The 17,504-nt window shown below is 47.8% G+C and overlaps 1 protein-coding gene across 3 annotated transcripts in view; it reads left to right on the plus strand.

Annotated features, from left to right (window-relative positions):
- Window positions 1-17,367, plus strand: part of ACVRL1 (activin A receptor like type 1) — a 48,586-nt gene extending 31,219 nt beyond the window's left edge. For all 3 annotated transcript variants that reach the window (XM_060272028.1, XM_060272030.1, XM_060272029.1), the window contains 2 exons: window positions 6,336-6,466; window positions 15,541-17,367. In XM_060272028.1, coding sequence (XP_060128011.1) covers window positions 6,336-6,466; window positions 15,541-15,675 — 266 coding nt within the window. In that variant the 3' untranslated portion in view covers window positions 15,676-17,367. The remainder of the gene's footprint in view (window positions 1-6,335; window positions 6,467-15,540) is intronic.
- The last annotated feature ends 137 nt before the right edge of the window (window positions 17,368-17,504 follow it).

The raw sequence follows: 17,504 nt of genomic DNA on the forward strand, positions 1-17,504 counted from the left end.
CTTCCCCTGCCTTTTATTCACCTTCAGTCTGCATGGCCATTTCAAGAGGGGCTTGTCCCCCGCAGCATGCAGCCAGCCTTCAGCCAGCCTGCCCAAGATGGATCCCAGTCTTTCTTCTTCCTTCTTCTAAAAACCCTCTTTTCCTGTCATCTTGGACCCAGTTACCCTGGCAACCTTCCAAGCCCCTAGGGCAAGGGGGGGAGGGCAGTTCTCTTGCATTGCCAATGGCCCCCAATGGCCCTGTGTTGTTTCTTAATGGCCCTAGCTTGGCCAGGTGGTTTTGCATAATCGAGCTCAAGAATTCTTCTGCAATGTGTTTTTGTCCCTTCATATCCCAAATAATCAAAATCCTACCCTTTATTCATTTCTAGGGTTTAGACCTCCCCGTAATCTATAACAATATTATGCAGTGGTACCTCGACATACGAATGCCTCGACAACCGAAGGTTTCGACTTATGAAGAGCGCCGCGGAACAGATCGCCTTCGTAAGTCGAGGCACCACTGTATTACATGTCTAAACTAAATCGTATTACATTCTGTATTTAGACCTCTTTGTAGTCAGTAGCAATCTGTAGCAAACCACAGTGTTTTCCACCCCATAATGTCTTCATGTGCCCCTGATGCTGCATGGTTCAATGACATTAATTTTATAGGTGCTGTGGATCATGTTTGGTATTTTTTCTGGTGCATGACTCACGTCGATTTGGTCCCGCTTGGAGTTCGCATTCCATGCTTCTCCACCCCCAGACTGCAGGATCATGAGCATTGCCATCAAAAGCCTGTAAATGCACACGTGGTGGCTGTGTGTGTGTGTGTGTGTGTGTGTACAGCATTTTCTGATTGAAACGTATCACAAGATAGATCCAGGCTGTTTATCTTCAGACTTCTTCCACCCAAAGATATCTTGGGATATGTCAGTCTATTGCAGAGCTTTCCAAACTTTTCATGTTGGTGGTGACACACTTTTTTCGACGTGCATCATTTTGCAACGCAGAAATTCAGTTTTGCTTGCAAAACGGACGTTAAACTAACCCTTTTCCAGCCCTGGGAGGAGCACAGGGAGCATTCGCAGGACACACCTACACACTGCGGCCAACACACTAATGCAGGGGTCAGCAAACTTTTTCAGCAAGGGGCCAGTCCACAGTCCCTCAGACCTTGTGGGGGGCCGGACTATATTTTCAGGGGGGGGGGGATGATGAAGAGCACCACAAGCCCCGGTGACTGCTTACCTGTATCTTGTGAGCAGCAGGGGCTGGCGGCGGCGGCAGCAGAGGGACAATGAGTGGCGCGAAAGGGTGGCCATTTGAGTGCTGCTACTGCTGCTGCTGCTGCTGCTGCTGCTAACACCAACAAAGCCCAGCCCCCTTCCCCCTCTAGGCAGGGCGGGGAGAAGCCGGGAAGAGGGAGGGTGGGGAGTACCGCTGGCAATCCACTTGGTGATTCCCGGACCATCCACGGGCCGGATCCAGAAGGCAATTGGGCCTGATCCGGCCCACGGGCCTTAGTTTGCCTACCCATGCACTAATGTATCACAACATACAGTTTAGAAAGTGCTGGTCTATAGCCTGACGTTTTTTTGGAATCCAGAAATGCCCCACTCCTTAGCGTTTCAGATCTGGATTCCCTGTTGCCAAACAAACCACCTGTGTTGTCAAATTTGGCCAGGGTGTGAGCAAATAGCAAAAGACTGTAAATTTGCACCCGTCAGCTATTGATTATTCCATGGCTTAATATCACAATTTGTCACTGTCTGCAGTAGATTGCATGGACATGTTTCCCCCGTGATATAGGAACAAGGTTAAGATATCAGTGTCATCAGCAATCACTGTGACAAGCTTACACCCAGCAAAGTTCAAAGCAGCTCTTTACAACTGCTATAGCATGAGCCCTTTATGACCTCTTCCCTGCTAGTAGTTCTCAAAATTGTTTGTTTGTTTGTTTGTTGTCAGGGGGTTCTTGCGACTACTCTAGAGTAACGACGCTCCTCAGGTTACTTTTCCATAACGTGTTTATTGGTGCTGATATGTACAGTGAAGCAGGTGCAGAAACATGTCTCCTCACTCCGATGCAGAATCCGGAAGTGCCCCCCCGGCGCGAACATCCCCAACATAAAAGTCGCGGGACACTGAATCTCCTCCCCTTTCTTCTTTTACGTAATTCCGGAACCGGAGGAAAGGGTCTGCGCTCCATGTTTTCCCTCTCCCCCATTCCCCCCTTCTCTCTCCTCCCGTCTGTGGAGTCTGGGCTCTTTCATCCTGCCTGAGCCCGGGCACTCTCTCGCTCCGTATCCTGACTTCCCTCCCCCCGAGCCTGTGCTTCCTTCGCTGCTCGGGGAGGAGCTACTCTTGATGATAAGGGGGAGGTACTCTGTACTCTCTCCCCCTTACATCCATTTTTGGAACTAAGAGGCATTCTGGTGATAAGGACCTTAGAATTCTCGCGAAACATTACTGCCACTGTTCACCATTTTTCTGTATCTTTTCTGCACCCCTCTCCATCAAACACCACTCAAAACTATTTCATAATGCTGCTTTTCCAACATGCATTTCAGATAAAGGCCTCAGAAACACATGTTGAAAAAGCAACATTATGAAGTAATCAGAGTGGTACTAGCCCACATGTTCAACATCCATCCATCTGCAAATGGGTTTGGGCTGTGATGTTGTACCCGGCCATCAAGAATACAGCAAGGTTTTTTTTTCATGTTCGGGTTCACATTGGCTGTCATGGAACGGGAGGGGGGAGCGCACTGCCCCCGGCACCATCGGGGAGGGGGGTACCATCACGGCCGCCGCCGCCCCAGACACGCACCGTGCACCCTCCCACCGCACCGGGTACCACAGCCCCGGGACGCATGCCACACACCCTGGACATGCGCCAGCCACACCATGCCTGCTCTCCATCCCTGGTACTGGAGCATGCAGCTTTGCCACTGAATGCCTGTGCAAATAAAAACATTGCCGGACGCTGGGAAGTTGTGAAGGTGTGTGGCATCGGGCAATTCTCCCTGGGAAAGATTTTCCAAATGTGGTGTGCCAGTCATTGAAGGCTCTTTCTTTCCAGTCACCACACGCCTAACTTCAGGCAGTCGAGAGTCTCAAGAAGGGTCTCCGATGATGATAACATTCAGGGGAACCTAAGTTCCAAGGTATTTAGGGATTTTAAGATTGGCACCAGCACTTTTAATTGTGCCCAGAAATGGAACCACAGCCAGCGAAGTTATTTAAAGATTAGAAAGATATGGTCTCTACAGCCAATCCCATTTCAAAGCCTAGTGGTACCATTTTCAACTACAGTTGTACCTTGGTTCTCGAACACCTTGGTACTCGTACGTTTTGTCTCCCAAACACCGAAAACCCGGAAGTGAGTGTTCCGGTTTTCGGATATTCTTTGGAACCCAAATGTCCGATGCAGATTCCGATTGAGTGCAGGAAGCTCCTGCAGCCAATCGGAAGTCGTGGCTTGGTTTTTGAATGTTTTTGTAAGTCGAACGGACTTCCAGAATGGATGACGTTCGGGAACCAAGGTACGACTGTATATGTTTCCACTCAGTCCTCAAATATCATGTTGGAAGCCACCCAGAGTGACCGGGGAGGCCTGGCCAGATGGGTGGGGTATCAGTAATAAATTATGGTGATGGTTATGATGACGGCGATGGAAAGCACATTTTAGTAGTCTAATCTGGTGCAGGCTACCAGAGCGTAGATTTCAATGGCTGGTGGATGTGCTTGATTGTGTTTAATGAGAGCCATACAAACATTTGGCTCATAGGGCATGTATCAATGTGATGGGTTTGCGCCATCAACAATACGACTGTTCTTCGGCAATCTCGCCATTTCTTTCTTGTGCTGATTTCAGCACTATGACATTTTTGAACAAATTGCCCATTCCCCCTCCTGTATTCCCTTGCCAAACTCCTCAGCTTCATTGGCAATTATCTTATGCTGGCTTTGCTGTTCCACCGAATGTATTAAGTAAACCAGGAAAATGTGAATGGAATTGATTGCAATGTGCCAAAAACATGCAGTTATCTTGCTTGCCATAGCTTTGATATCCTAGCATCAAAAACGCCAGTGCATTGCTCAGAACTCATTTGCAAAATGAGGGTACTGACTAGCTGATCACAGCGCAAGCCTGGAGCATGTCAGCTTCCCTTGATCTGTGTATAAAGTCTTCAGGCCATCTTCAGGATCTTAGTGCTTTCTTTCTTTCTTTCTTTCTTTCTTTCTTTTAAAAAATGAATACTGTTTTTATTTATTTTCATGGTACAGAAGATAGATTTTGAGAAAACAATTGTGACAACAATTGTTGTCCTGATAAAATTATAGACTTTTATCATGCCATGTGTTAAAGTTTCATTTGAGAGATCATGCCACATTTTCCCATGAGTGCTGGGTGGATTCCTGCCAGAGTCTGAACAATTTATGTATTCAATAAACATTTGCCATATGTTATAAAAGGCATTTGGATTGTGTTTGCCCTTTTTGCCGCTCTCACCTGGCATGTTAGTTTCTCAGCCAATGCTATTGACCATACTCCGTTATACCAAGAATCAATGTTCAACCCATGACCGATTTTCCAACATCTGGCTATCTCCATACGAGCAGCAGTCAATAGAAAGGCTGATAGATCATCTTTAGGATACCGGTAATTATGAGCAGACGGGATCCTGGTGCTTTCTAAAATGGGCATGGGCTCATCTTTCTCAAATTAATGCTACATACTTGATGATGCTGTACATGTGCCGCAGGTAGCCACAGAAAATATATCAGTTTGAACCCCTGCTTCCCAAAAATCATTGCCCGTGTGTTTCAGGCTTTGAAAATCATCTCACAAAATCACAACTGTTTCTGGTAGGCCGGCAGGCATGGAGACCAACAGTAGGTGGCGCCAAAGCCAATGACAGGTGAAGCCATCCTAATTCTAGTCCCCTCCCCCCTCCTTCTCTCTGCTGAGTTCCACAAGAAGCAACACTGAGGAGGAGGAGGAGGAGGAGGAGGAGGAGGAGGAGGAGGAGGAGGAGGAGGAGGAGGAGGAGGAGGAGGAGGAGGAATCTGACAGGCATTGCTACTCCCTACACTGCTTGTTAGAAAAAATGCAGGTAGGTGGGGCCTCTCTGAGGCCAGACTGAGGTTGGTGGAGCAGTTCCCCATTCAGCCTAGTGGAGCAGCCTGCACCGTGAAGCTGGTATCACCTGCTTCTCACTGTCTCTAATATAAAAGGTAAAGGGACCCCTGACCATTAGGTCCAGTCTAGGGTTGCAGCGCTCACCTCGCATTATTGGCCGGGGGAGCCGGTGTACAGCTTCCAGGTCATGTGGCCAACATGGCAAAGCCGCTTCTGGCGAACCAGAGCAGCACACGGAAATGCCGTTTATCTTCTCGCAGTAGCGGTACCTATTTATCTACTTGCACTTTGACGTGCTTTCGAACTCCTAGGTTGGCAGGAGCTGGGACCGAGCAACGGGAGCTCACCCCGTCGCAGAGATTCGAACCGCCGACCTTCAGGCATATCAGAACATTCAGGGTCTTACTACTTAACCTTTATGTTTCGAACAGAATTTGTGTGGAGCTGATGGCATGCTTTGTGGATTCCCACGGGATGGGGCAGCGCTGGGATAAAGAGCTGTTAAAGCTTTGGACCCCCCCCCTTTAAGGTCTGCATGCCTTTGACCATCAACATGACACAAGTTCCTACCTCCGCCAGGGTTTCCAAAACACAGGAAACGGTTTACTTGCTTCTCAAAACACTTTTGACAGCTGCCGAAAGGAACAGCAGCCAGATGAAGGCATAGGTTCGGTATAACTGTTCCCAGGCGACATTAGCAAACGTATTGTTTAAAAATGGCACAATTGAATACACAAAGCATCCTTAATATGCTGACAGATGAAACACTCATCATCGTTGTAAAGAGCATTTCTGTGGATTAAGGCTTTCCATGCTGATATGGTGTTGGGTGGGGGGGTTCAGCGAGGTCATGTATATTTCAAGGGGCCCCTAGAGGTATAGTGTATCTCTCTACCCCCTGCTGAATTATAGTCAGTGGAGACTGCACAACCAAGTGTCAGAAAATGGAGCCTTCTGTTTGGATCAACATCTCCCTCTCTCTGCAAATTCTCACCCTGTGTGCCATTTCTTGCTCGTACTCAAGTTTAGCAGAGCGTGGAGGCCTGCAGCAGACCAGGGTACATATTGAACACATTTGCAGATGAGTTGGATAGTTTGGTGTACAGCAATATGGATGGAATGCCCTATACATCTGCACACCCTGACCTCAAACATCTCTCCCTCCCTCCCTCCCTCCCTGTTGCTCCATCTTTTCATATCTCAGGGATTGTCGAAGATTACAAGCCTCCTTTCTTTGACATGGTGCCAATTGACCCCAGCTTTGACGATATGAAGAAAGTGGTTTGCATCGACCAACAGACACCCACCATCCCAAATCGGTTGTACTCAGACGTGGTGAGTGATACAGCGTCGGGAAGACTTGCTTTGTTCTAAGTAGGGAGGGTTTCTATGCAGCCGAGGGGAGGAGACCAACGAGCCAGGTCTCTTGCCCTGTCCTCGACCCTCCTAAGGAAACAAGGAGAGCGTTTAACATCATAGCTGGATGTGAACTGGGCTTGCTTGTCAAATCGAGGGACCCAGCCATAGGGGAAACTGAGCGGCACCTTCTGTGCCCAGAGAGAAATATAATAATAATAATAATTTATTATTTATACCCCGCCCATCTCGCTGGGTTTCCCCAGCCACTCTGGGCGGCTTCCAACAGAAATATTAAAATACAATATTAAAGATTAAAAGCTTCCCTAAACAGGGCTGCCTTCAGATGTTCTCTAAAAGTCTGGTAGTTGTTTTTTTTTTTTTTGACATCTGGTGGGAGGGCGTTCCACAGGGCGGGTGCCACTACCGAGAAGGCCCTCTGCCTGGTTCCCTGTAACCTGGCTTCTCGCAGTGAGGGAACCGCCAGAAGGCCCTCAGCACTGGACCTCAGTGTCCGGGCAGAGCGATGGAGGTGGAGACGCTCCTTCAGGTATACTGGATGTTCATAACATCCATGATCTCAATTGGCAGCCTTGGGTCACATCTATACCATGCGTTTAATGCACAAGAATCCCGTGCAAGAATTCTGGAAACTGTAGTTCATTAAGGGTGCTGGGAATTATAGTTCTGCAAGGGTAAACTACAGTTCCCAGAACTCTTTGGGGGAAGCCATATGCTTTAAACATCCCCAAACCTGTTGCCCCAAGGCAGATCTGGTTTAGTCAGACCATTTTGTGTTGTGTATGTTACAAAAATCAGGTGCCTCCCCTTCTCTCTGCTGAGTTGCAGTAAGATTCCAGGGGGTTCCAGGGACTCACGCAGGGTCTGTGATCCTTGGGAGAACTGAGACACAGCGGAGACTGTCGTCGCTTTAAGAAATATGATTTGTCCACCTATTTACACCTTAAGTCTCCTTGGAGGGAGTCCAGCTCTTACAACATGCTCATTTCAAGAGGGGCTTGCACCCCACAGCAGTGCAACCCTAGAGTCCAAGGTATCTCTGCCTGGCAGCCTTCACCCAGCCTGCCCAAGATGGATCCCAGTCTTTCTTCCTTCTTCCCAGCAACTCTTGCTCAAGACTCTCTTTCCCTGTCACCTCACACCCAATTAACTCTGGCAACCTTCCAAACCCCCTGTCTCTGTTTACACCTGGGTCAAGGGGGGGACACAGTTCTTTTGCATTGCCAATGGTCCTCAATGGTCCTGTATTGTTTCTTAATGGCCCTAGCTTGGCCAGGTCATTTTTTGCATGAGCTGGCCCAAGAATTTCTCTGCAGCTTACATTTCTCCCTTCACATCCCAGATAGTCAAAATACTACCATTTATTAATTTCTGGGGTTTTTTGGGTGGTCCCCCTCCCAAATCTATAACATGGAGATTTGCAATCACCCTGTGGCATTAGGATACAACATTTGGATCTCTGCCGATCTCCACATTTCTTTCCAATTAATTAAATAAGGAAATGCCTTGCTGTGAAGATAAGAATATGGGTGGAATCTCAGGAGCTCAGAGGGAGGATGACCAGGACTTTGGGTGGTCGGGAGATAAGGCTCGAGCTCAGACTGGTTCTGCCTTCCACAGCAGAAGAATTAAAAGTGCACAAACTGTGAAAACCAGGATTTGGTTGCTTTGTGCAAGTCAAGTAAGAGATGGGCAACCTCCAGGATGCTATTGGACTCCAACTTGCATTAGCCCCAGCTATCATGGCCAATGTTCACGGACAGCAGGAGCTGGAGTTCAACAACTGCTAGCATCACTGAATCTCTGTTTTCCTCTGGAAGACAGGGCATGCCCCCAATTAGCAACTGGGTTTCTTAAAGTAAAGCAGGGCTCTATTTTTAACTGTGCAAGGATGGAAGGGCCAGCAACATTGGCTCTGCTCACTCTTCTGACCCTCCAAAAGCCAAACAGAGAGAAAAGGACTCTTTCAGCCCCTGGTATAAAACACAACAGAGAGATTGGCAAGAACCTCTCCTCTGTATTGTGCATCTTAGCACCTCCTACTTAATTCGCCCAGGTCTCGTCCTATGAGCTAAGGAAGTGCTGGGCGATAGTGACTGGCCCACTGAATGGGGATTTGAACCCAGGTCTCCCTGGTCCAAGAGCCTCTGGGGCCGTCTCATGGGGAAGATGGAATTAAATTGCTATTTGCCTATTTGCGGTAGAGAAAACACCTGAGATGCAAAATGAAAGGAGGGCAGGTGCTTAAGTTGAGGAATCATAGAATTATAGAATCATAGAGTTGGAAGAGACCACAAGGGCCATCCAGTCCAACCCCCTGCCAAGCAGGAAACACCATCAAAGCATTCTTGACATATGGCTGTCAAGCCTCTGCTTAAAGACCTCCAAGGAAGGAGACTCCACCACACTTCTTGGCAGCAAATTCCACTGTCGAACAGCTCTTACCCTGTTTCCCCTTTTTTAATACGTAGTCATAAAGTAAGCCATGGCAGGGTTTTTAAGTATTTGAGAAATATAAGACATACCCCGAAAATAAGCCATACTTCCGCGCCGCGGAAACCAACCTCCACAGGCACCTCCACTCACAGAGTCACTCCATGCAGCCAGCACTGCAGGAGCGCGATCAGCTATGATGAGGCGCTCCAAGAGCTCCGCTTAACAGCTGATCGCGCTCCCGCCTTGCTGGCTGCATCCCCGCGCTCTGCCTTCTCGTCCACCGCCATCCCTGCCACTTCCGTGCTTGCCGCCACTGCTGGGCTCACTGCTTCTTCCTTGCCTGGCCCGGCCAAGGAGCTTGGAGCGCCCTGCAGCGGCGGGCGGAGCGCATGAGCCAGCGGCCTCTGCCTGGCCCGGCCAAAGACGCCTGCCACCCCGCCACCCGGAACTGGGGGCTGCTGCAGCGCCGAGCACTCAAGACAGCCCAGCAGTGCCCTGAGCCAGCGCCCTGAACCGTAAAAACCGTACCGGTAATAAAAAAATAAGACATCCCACCGAAAGTAAGCCACCCTGTGTTTTTTGAGGGGGGAAAAGTTATAAGACGGTGTCTTAAAAAGGGGGAAACACGGTACTTAGGGAGCCCCAAGCCTATCACTTGCCTGTCCCTAGGAATGGGAAACTTGCAGATGTTGGACTCCAGCTCCCATGGGTCCTAGTCTGCATGGTCAGGGATGATGGGAGTTGTAGTTCAGCGACATATGGCGAGTCACAGGTCTTCCATCCTGGCCCTAGAGTATTCACAGTCCTGAGATTCCGTATCTTCAGCATGCTAGCCTATAAGGGAACCGTTTCAGCTTCCTGTAGCATGGATTTAATTTTAAAAAAAACCAATCACAATGTGAACTGGTTCATGCATCCACGTGTAAGGTGCCTGCAGGAGATAGGCTAAGTGAGTGTTGCTTGAGGTTTTTCACCCATGAGAATCTGGTAAAGGAATCGGGCGTCTGCTTCCTTATGCAGACAGATCCAGATTTTTCATTGCAGGACCGCATTCCGGGCACCACCACCCTTCCCTGAGCTTTGTTTAGATTTGTTATCATGGTGAAGCAGTTGTATAACCCTTCCACCACACCCCCAGGAGGAAAAAAATGCAACTCTGCCACTAGTTCTTCCTGCTTTTTCACCGGGAGCAGACATGAAGTCTGCGAGCCATGCTCTGTGAGACACACAGCTACCTAATGGATCAGGTTCAACATGGGGATTTTAAAAGTGTGTTGCCGTTTTCTTCTTGGGCTTCAGGCTAGAAGTGTGAACTGAAGCCGTGCAACCCCAGAGACGCATCTGCTTAGGAATACGAATTGTTGTTGGGCTTCCGTCGGAGTAAGGATGAGAATAGTATTGGGCTGCTTTTTTTTAAGAATGGTCATATAAGATTGAACGAAGACAAGGCAGATGGAAGAAGCAGGGTTGGCACTGGGTTTGAGGGGGACTTCAGCAAAGGACCTTTTGGTAAGCCCAGGTAGGCTTTCCTGTCAGCGACAAGCCGCTGACAGAAGACTGGCAAGGCTGCGATCAGCACTGGGTGGACTGAGCCACCATTTTGATTACCCACCATGCTCCTGAGCATTGCTTGGGCAAGTGGGGGTGGGGGCATAGCTGCCAAGTCTCCCGTATTCCCCGGGAAATCCCCGTTTTTCCAGCTGTTCCTAGCTGAAAAAACAGGTTGTTGTTTTTCCCGGTTTATTCTGGCGTGGTGGCCATTTTGGAACTGGGCGGAGCATGCTCAGAAGCGACTTTTGATGCTGCTCTGCCCAGTTCCAAAATGGCTGCAGTGCGACTTCTGGCGCGGTGGCCATTTTGGAACTGGGCAAAGCAGCATCAAAATTCACTTCTGCGCATGCTCCGCCCAGTTCCAAAATGGCGGCAGCGCTACTTCCGGTCTGCTACTTCCGGCCCGGTCCCTTATTTCTCCGACAGCAACTTGGCAGGTATGGGTGGGGGTGGGAAACAGAATGGCAGCTCAGTCCCAGCCACTAGGTGCTGCGGTCCCAGGGAATATTAGCACTAATGCCAAGCCTGTAAGGAACTTATTGTCACGTAAACTAAACCTGACAAAAAGAAAATATGTCCCAGCAAAAGAAAAAAGAAAAAGAAAAATTGGGATCGGAACATAAAAGTCTAAACAATATAAAAGTAAAATGATATAAACTAAGGATGTGAAAATTTTATATCATGAACAAATTAACACTAACAAAACCTTTAAATTCTCATTTTAAAAATGCAACTCAGCCTGCGCATAACTAAACCAAATGCAATTCGACCATAAGTCTTCTTCAGTGGTCTATATAGTACAGACGTACGGAACATAAAACATATACCAACAAAAGAGTTTAAAATGAATATTTAAAATGTTATGCCAGTGTTAATTTGCCCATATATTCATGATATAAAGCTTTCATATGATTAATTCATACTTTGTGGAATTTTTATGTTCGGCTCCCAAGAAGTTATTTTCATACAATTCATTCTTGCACAATAAGGACAACATATATCAAAGTATCTGTACACTCTTGAGTCGTTATAGCAGATCCATAAATCTGAGAGAAAAAGCCATCCAAATAGGGTATTGAATGAATATATGAAAGAGGGGAGGGATCCAGAATGGGTTACAAAATACCTTTCCCATACTTATGACCAGGCAGCATAATCCACAGACGAAGGCTGAAATCATAACTCATTCTGTTCCAAGGCTTGGCCTGAGTTTGTAGCAATGTTTATCACCAAGTGTTCATGTGAGATTCAGATCATCTTCCATTTAGTTTGGGCTGGGTCTTCATCAATATGCGGATGATACCCAACTCTACCTCTCTTTCAAATAAGAACCAGTGGAGGCAGTGATTGTTATGTGTGAGTGCCTGGAGGCGGTTGGAGGATGGATGGCGGCTAACAGATTGAAGTTGAATCCTGACAAGACAGAAGTACTGTTTTGGGGGGACAGGAGGCGGTCATGTGTGGAGGACTTCCTGGTCTTGAATGGGGTAACTGTGCCCCTGAAGGACCAGGTATGCAGCCTGGGAGTCATTCTGGAGCATGCTGGTGCTGTGCTATATTTTGTTTTTGACATTTGTTGTTGTTGTTGTTGAGGTTGAATTCTGACAAGACAGAAGTACTGTTTGTGGGGGACAGGAGGCGGGCAGGTGTGGAGGACTCCCTGGTCCTGAATGGAGTAACTGTGCCCCTGAAGGACCAGGTATGCAGCCTGGGAGTCATTCTGGACTCACAGCTGTCCATGGAGGCGCAGGTCAATTCTGTGTCCAAGGCAGCTGTCTACCAGCTCCATCTGGTACGCATGCTAAGACCCTACCTGCCCACCATAGCTGCCAAGTTATCCCTTTTTTACAGGGATTTTCCCTTATGCTGAATAGGCTTCCTCGCGAGAAAAGGGAAAACTTGGCAGCTATGCTGCCCACAGACTGTCTCGCCAGAGTGGTGCATGCTCTAGTTATCTCCCTCTTCAACTACTGCAATGCGCTCTACGTGGGGCTGCCTTTGAAGGTGACCCGGAAAATACAACTAATCCAGAATGCGGCAGCTAGACTGGTGACTGGGGGCGGCGGCCGAGACCATATAACACCAGTCCCGAAAGACCTACATTGGCTCCCAGTACGTTTCTGAGCATAATTCAAAGTGTTGGTGTTGACCTTTAAAGCCCTAAACGGCCAGTATACCTGAAGGAGAGTCTCCACCCCCATCGTTCAGCCCAGACACTGAGGTCCAGCTCTGAGGGCCTTCTGGCGGTTCCCTCACTGCGAGGAGTGAGGTTACAGGGAACCAGGCAGAGGACCTTCTGGGTAGTGGCGCCCGCCCTGTGGAACACCCTCCCGTCCGATGTCAAGGAAATAAACAGCTATCTGACTTTTAGAAGACATTTGTAGGCAGCCCTAGTTTAGGGAAGTTTTTAATGTTTGATCTTTTATTGTGTTTTTAGTACAGTGGTACCTCGGTTTATGAACACAATTGGTTCCGGAAGTCTGTTCATAAACTGAAGCGTTCATAAACTGAAGCGAACTTTCCTATTGAAAGTAATGGAAAGTGGATTAATCCGTTCCAGACGGGTCCGCGGAGTACTCAACCTGTAGCGTACTTAACCTGAAACATGGGTGCAATTGGTTCCAGAAGTCTGTTCATAAACTGAAGCATTCATAAACTGAAGCGAACTTTCCCATTGAAAGTAATGGAAAGTGAATTAATCGGTTCCAGATGGGTCCGCGGCGTTTGTAACCTGAAAATTCATAAACCGAGGTGTTCATAAACCGAGGTTCCACTGTATTCTGTTGGGAGCCACCCAGAGTGGCTGGGGAAACCCAGCCAGGTGGACGGGATATAAATATCATCATCATCATCATCATATTTTTATTTATTTTAAGGAGCTATACTCTGCATTTCAGTTTAATGATCTCCAAGGCAGATTACAAAGAACACAAAAGCCATGATAGCTCCCAGCTCCCCTCTGGGCAGTGTGACTCCGCAGAGAGTCAGTGAGGTGTAGGGTGGACATTTTATTTCCAGCTCCCTGGCATTTTTGCTGTTGCTATCCATATGGGACCCTCAACCCCCCCCCCCACCACCACCACACACACACAGAGTGTGCTGCAATGTATGGATGTCTGCAAATTGTTCTCGCTTTCCAGCATCCTAGGCTGAATGCTAGGATCTCAGTCTTCAGAGATCCAACTTCCTCATGCAGACTGAGCCACGTTTAACTGCCACTTCAACTGGAACCCCATTTGAAAATCCCGCACGCCCCCTCGGCCCCTTCTCTTGGAATATAGCCTTGTGCAAATTAGTCTCCTGGCTGCTTTTATAGGTGTCATTTTTCCAGAGCTCCCCCTTTCCTGTCTGCAAATGAGAGACAAAAACTGTTTCTTGGAACGCAGAAATCTGCTTGTGTGCTGAGTCGCACTATTAGTCCATGTACCTCTACTCTAACTTGAAGCAGTTCCCAGCGTTTCAGATAGGAGTGTATCTCAGCCCTGCCTGGAGCAGCCAAATCTGAACCTGGGACCTTTTAAATAAATGCAAAATGTGTACCGTAATCATAGGTTTGTAGGATCCAACATTACTAAAGTTTAAGCCCGGTGCCAGCAGGTGGCAAGGTTGGGCACTGGCCTCGGTGCCTCGGAAGAGCTTCTCACTCACCCAGCCCAACTGTGCTGCCACTCACTGCCATCCAAATGGGGCCCCAGTTGGCTGTTTTAGTGGCAAGTGGTGTCACTGTTGTTAATATTATAATAATAATAATAATAATAATAATAATAATAATAATAATAATAATTGTACCTCAACCATCAGACTGGGTTGTCCCAGCCACTCTCGGCAGCTTCCAACATATATAAAAACATAATAAAACATTACGCATTAAAAGGCTTCCCTATAAAGGGCTGCCTTCAGATTTATTCTAAAGGTTAGAAAGTTACTTACTCATCTCCTTGACATCTGATGGGAGGGTGCTGCACAGGGCAGGTGCCGCTACCGAAAAGGCCCTGTGCCTGGTTCCCTGTAGCTTCACTTCTCACAGTAAGGGAACCACCAGAAGGCTCAGAGGTGGATTTCAGTGTCCAAGCTGAATGATGACGGTGGGCCTGCTCCTTAAACAGCAACCAAGCACAGTTCCCACCTGCCATCTCAGTTTTCCCAAAAGGCAATGTCCTGGCCTATTGCTCTATGAGATATGACAAGAACTGGGATTGGAGTTGCCACCTAATTTTATCTAAAATGAAATGCTGAGGTAATTTAGGAGTTTCCCACTCAGGAGAAACATCTAAAGCATGTTGAGAGAAGAAAAAAAGATTTGGTGTGGCTACCATACTGCCAACCTAGCAGTTCGAAAGCACGTCAAAATGCAAGTAGATAAATAGGAACCGCTACAGCGGGAAAGTAAACGGCGTTTCCATGTGCTGCTCTGGTTTGCCAGAAGCGGCTTTGTCATGCTGGCCACATGACCTGGAAGCTACACGCCGGCTCCCTTGGCCAATAATGCGAGATGAGCGCGCAACCCCAGAGTCGGTCACGACTGGACCTAATGGTCAGGGGTCCCTTTACCTTTACCTTTACCTTACCATACTGCTCAACCATCCCAATTTAAGCGGGGCACCCCAGAATTATAGAAACCTTTCTTGGCTTCTGATTGGATCCTGGAATGTCTCATTTTTTTGGTCCAGCATTTTTTGGTCCAGCATTTGCACCAGAATGCTGGACCAAAAGATGTTCGGTTTTGTTTTGTTTTTTTGTCTTGACCCCTGGCATGAGTCATCTGGCTCCTGCAAGAGCTCGGGACCAAAAGACAATGAGCGTCCCATTTTGGATCACCTGGACGTTAGAGGATATGGATTAGTGAAATTTGGGAGTGGTGGGGAAGAGGGTTCCACACATCCCTAATCAACGTTATACATGTACAGGATTCTGATCACGTAGAATTATACTAGAGGGAAAGCCTATAGTAGTTGAATGTTGCATTGTCTCTGTGTGAAAATAAGATTCTCCCTCCTCCTCCCCTTTCTCTCTCTGTCTCCTCTCCCCTCACCCCTCCCTCCCAGACTTTGTGTGCCCTGGCCAAGGTCATGAAGGAATGCTGGTCCCAGAGCCCCCCAGCCAGACTCACAGCTTTGAGGATTAAAAAGACACTGAAAAAACTCAGCGACTCCTTCGACAAACCCAAACAACACTCGTAACTGCAGGGACCAGCTCTGGGACCAGGCATCAAATTTCGGACTGTTTGGCTCGGCAAGAAAGTTCAAGGTCACTTCTTCCGCCTCCAGTGTGCTAGTCCTGGCCTCTGTCCGTGGCTGCAGCAAACTTTGTTTGAAACCCGGCCAAGAGGATTTGGTCTAGAGCCCCCATGGCTGGCTGGGATTGATCCTTTGCAGGAGAATTTCATGGAACAGATGACTTGCTTCGGGCATCTTTAATTTGTTTTCTCTAGCAACAAAAAGCAAGGGGGGGGAAGAAGAAACACCCACTTCTCCTAGAACATACATTAATATAAATACCCCCTGGACCTGTAACCTGACGCCAGCCCGTCTCGCCACCAACGCCTGAAAAATGGGGAGGGATCATGCTTGGAAAGAGCACAGCTGTTCTGCCGAAGGGCCTGCTACCTTGGAAACACCACTTTAAGGACCATTCATAAACCAGTATTTAGATTGGGCCCTATAGGATCTCTGTATGTGTGTTCTGTCTGCATCATGCATATGTGCCTACAAAAGAAAAGAGAGAGCAGAAGAGGCGGCACAGACTTGCAAGAACAGGAGTGGATTCACACGGACATGTAGACAATTGTTCTGTGCCACCGGAATTTAAGCCTGGGGTGTATAGACGTATATGAGCATGGAAGGCCCTACAAAATAACCCTGGATGTGTGCAAAATATTTTTTGCAAAATGAACATGATTGTGTTGCACACTGTGAGCAAACAGGTGAGCTCCGTCAACTGGGATAAGGTCTACATCAGGGGTCAGCAAACTTTTTTAGCAGGGGGCCAGTCCACTGTCCCTCAGACCTTGTGGGGGACCAGACTATATTTTGGGGAAAAAATATGAAGACATTCCTGTGCCCAACAAATAACCCAGAGATGCATTTTAAATAAAAGGACACATTCTACTCATGTAAAAACATGCTGATTCCCGGACCGTCCGCGGGCCGGATTTAGAAGGCGATTGGGCCTCATCTGGCCCCCGGGCCTTAGTTTGGGGACCTCTGGTCTACATTCCAGTAGAATGGGCAGTAGAGTGGGCCTCATCCCTCACCCCCAGAGGCTTCCCTTATAAAATGTGTTGCATTGGACCAAAAGGGCTTTCCCTGCCTGTTCTTCCAAGCTGGGTTGCAAAAAGGGGAAATGCTTTATTGCACCCCTGGTTTGAATTCAAGCCATGACTGTTAAGGAAGAATCAGGGGCTCGTTTTAAGGCCACTCCTGATTCTTATTCCTTTCAGCCACACCTTGAAGCTTCCAGATGTCATATATGATGTCAGGTCCAGGAAATATAGGTTTGCCCCAAACAACCTGGTGAGCCAAGGTTTGGGGCCTGGCCGGGCTGTTTGCACATTGCATACACTGTGTGCATTAGTTTTCCTGTGCAGGATCAGGCCAGTGCACATGAGCAGCTTGCAAACAGGATGCCCTGGTGCATGTAACACTGCCAAAAAAATTTTTTGGGGGGGTGGAATTGGGGATGGAGGGCTTGTCCCATTTTAATCAAACATATTTTAATCAAAATATATCCATGACAGGGCAGCTGAGTGCAACCTACGTGAAAGACATGTCAACTCATTTCACAAAGAAAAAAAACTTCAAGTTGCTTCAGAAATGTAATTATTTTGCACGGAAATGTGTTTTATATTTATTAAATTTGTACCGGAAAAAAAGCACCCACACAGTTGTTCATTTTGTACGAGCCACATTATTTTTGCAGAAAGAGTGAGGGAAAATTACAGGGGGGACTTTCTATGGGGTGGCGGGTGGGGTCATTGACAGTTGAAATTACAGGATTTTGTTTGGGGAGA

This window comes from Zootoca vivipara, chromosome 2, assembly GCF_963506605.1.
Source record: "Zootoca vivipara chromosome 2, rZooViv1.1, whole genome shotgun sequence".
In the NCBI taxonomy this organism is placed as follows: domain Eukaryota; kingdom Metazoa; phylum Chordata; class Lepidosauria; order Squamata; family Lacertidae; genus Zootoca; species Zootoca vivipara.